Below are 2,354 nucleotides of genomic sequence, written 5' to 3' on the forward strand. Positions count from 1 at the left end.
GGCCCCAGCCCAGAGACGGAGCGCCCCCAGAACCTCACGCCCATCCCGGACCCACCCAGGGCCAGCGGGTGAATTTTGACCGCCGCGCGCTGTGACGTACCTTCACGCTGCGCTACGTTCAACCACGCGAAGGAAAACGTTGTGTGGAGCTTGGTGAACTTTTAGGCCCAAGTGTCCGTGCGTTCCTTTCAGCGGCTCTGGGCACCTTGGGAGGAAAGCAGTGTTGTGGAAACGACACACGTAGTTACCTTCTTCTTTATGAACGAGTGATACATTTTTTTAATAAATTTGAGAGGGTCTTAACAATTGAATCAGCTGTGTGACAGTGAAAGTAAGAACGTTCAACATTATTTATCAGGTACATCACTGAACTGGAGGATAAATAACACTCCTGTATTATATAGAATATTATAATGTAAAATTTATCAAAAAATGAAGAAAGGTTAAAAAGCTAAAGGTTTAGTTTGAGTTTCTGCTTTTCTTTTCCTGATATTCATATAACATTTGTAAGGAAATATTAACTTTAATTCCTCCGTTCCCTTTCTCTCTCTTTCCTGATTTACTTCTTCAGACTTCATCTGGATGCAGGTCTGGAGTTGGTGTGTGAGAGAGTTCAGCATCCTGACAGCCTGATGGATGAAGCTGTCTCTCCGTCTCAAACAGCTCTAACTACATGCTTTAGCAAAGAGGAAACTTTGAAGCCTGATCTTAAAAGCAGAGTTGGTTTCTCACCCCATCAGCCTTCAGAGCGTATGCGAACTCGGAGTTTGGTTCCCTGAAGTGGAAGACGGCTTTCCTCCATTCGTAGTCGAAGACACGAAAGTTTCCACCCAGAAGAATCCTCCTCAGGCTCTGACATCAACACAGAGACAGGTCATCGGTCAGTCGTTTGTCCTGAATGCAGCCTGACGGGGAACAACAGGTCAAAGCAGCTCTGAACACTCCCTGCTCTGTTCAGACCTTCTGTTTGCTACAGGCAGCCAATGATAATAAAACTAGTGTAAAGGAGGAGGAACTAAAACTGTTTGTTTCAAGCAGAAGTCTGACTGCATAAAGATAACATCATAGAGCTGGAGTTTCAGCACCTGCACACCTCCATCCTGGTATCCTCATAAACCCCGCCTCCCTTCAGCCAAGTGGAGGAGTCGCGTAACACGGCTGATCTGTGGTCAGGTGAGCTCATCGTGTTTACAGGAAAACAGGTCACCTGACACCCAGCGGTGTCAGGTGACCTGTTTCTGAATCCTTGTGTTTACCTCAATCAGTTGGGGGGTGACCGGCGTTCCCCCGAGCCCCGCAGAGATGGCCAGCCTCCGGGGGATAGAGCAGAGGGCTTGAAGGGTCCTCCGGGGTGGAGGGGCTTCCTCCTGCTCCTCCTCTTTCTCCACATCCAGCAGCCTCTGAGGAGAAAGCGAGACAAACAGCTGCCTTCGACCATTCAGTCACAATGAAAAAAACACTTCCCACAGCTTCAACGCTGAACAACGGAAACATCAGATTTACAGCAAACCTGCAGTCACGTGACTCAGGAAGGCGTTTACCTTTGTCTCCCCTCAGTGCACACACCAAAATAAATCAATATGAGCTCCTGGACAGCTGATGAACAGAGCGGAGCGTGAGGGTGACACTGATCAAACACAGTACGTGGTGGTAGTAAGTGCAGTAGTATTTTCTTAGAGGTGACTCACGTGAGGATTCCTGCTCACTTCCTGCCAGAGCAGCTCGATGTAGTCCAGCCTGCGGTCTGACATCACTGACTACAGCTGAGGGACGGCCCTTACTAACACTACAGCGGAGCCACGGCGAGGATGACGAGCTGCTCCTTCATCCTGTCTGAAGCTGCAGCCTGACTGAGTGTTACACAGTCAGCTGAAAACTGACCTGAGTGCAGTGCAGCGGCACCACCAACAGAGGGCAGAGCTGATCTATCTATCGCTCTATCAGGCGTGATGGATGCTGAGAGAGGGTCTCTGAGTTACTGTCAACATTTCAATTTCATTTCTAGTTACAGAAATAGAAATATGCTTTCTTTTGGAAACCGTGGCAGTCTGAGTCGAACCCAGACTTTTGAACCATCAGCTGAAGAGCTGTTAGCTGAAAACTCTGCACACCTCAGCATGCTGTGCATGGATATGCATGCTCACCGTGACAGCCATCTTATTTTCCTGTCATGTTTTTGGATTTGCGCAGACTCATGTATGGAAGGTGTCTAAGTCCTGCCATTAATTAATTCTTCGATCTTAAATATGATCAACCTATCTCTAATGATCGGCTATGTACCACAGGCCTTCAAGCTAGCTGTAGTTAAACCTTTACTCAAAAAGCATCTCTAGACCCAGCAGTCTTAGCTAATT

The 2,354-nt window shown here is 47.8% G+C and overlaps 1 protein-coding gene across 7 annotated transcripts in view; it reads right to left on the reverse strand.

Annotated features, from left to right (window-relative positions):
- mindy4b (MINDY family member 4B) overlaps positions 1 to 2,354 on the reverse strand; it is a 13,631-nt gene that overhangs the window by 6,903 nt on the left and 4,374 nt on the right. For 6 of the 7 annotated variants that reach the window (XM_013915539.1, XM_005751626.1, XM_013915541.1 and 3 more), the window contains 2 exons: positions 1,257 to 1,400; positions 733 to 852 (listed from right to left, as the gene is read on the reverse strand). In XM_013915539.1, coding sequence (XP_013770993.1) covers positions 733 to 852; positions 1,257 to 1,400 — 264 coding nt within the window. Of the gene's footprint in view, positions 1 to 732; positions 853 to 1,256; positions 1,401 to 1,688; positions 2,250 to 2,354 lie in introns of those variants that run through there. The other variant, XM_013915540.1, reaches the window with a different exon arrangement.

This window comes from Pundamilia nyererei, unplaced genomic scaffold, assembly GCF_000239375.1.
Source record: "Pundamilia nyererei isolate P.nyererei 1_Seehausen unplaced genomic scaffold, PunNye1.0 scaffold00319, whole genome shotgun sequence".
Classification (NCBI taxonomy): domain Eukaryota; kingdom Metazoa; phylum Chordata; class Actinopteri; order Cichliformes; family Cichlidae; genus Pundamilia; species Pundamilia nyererei.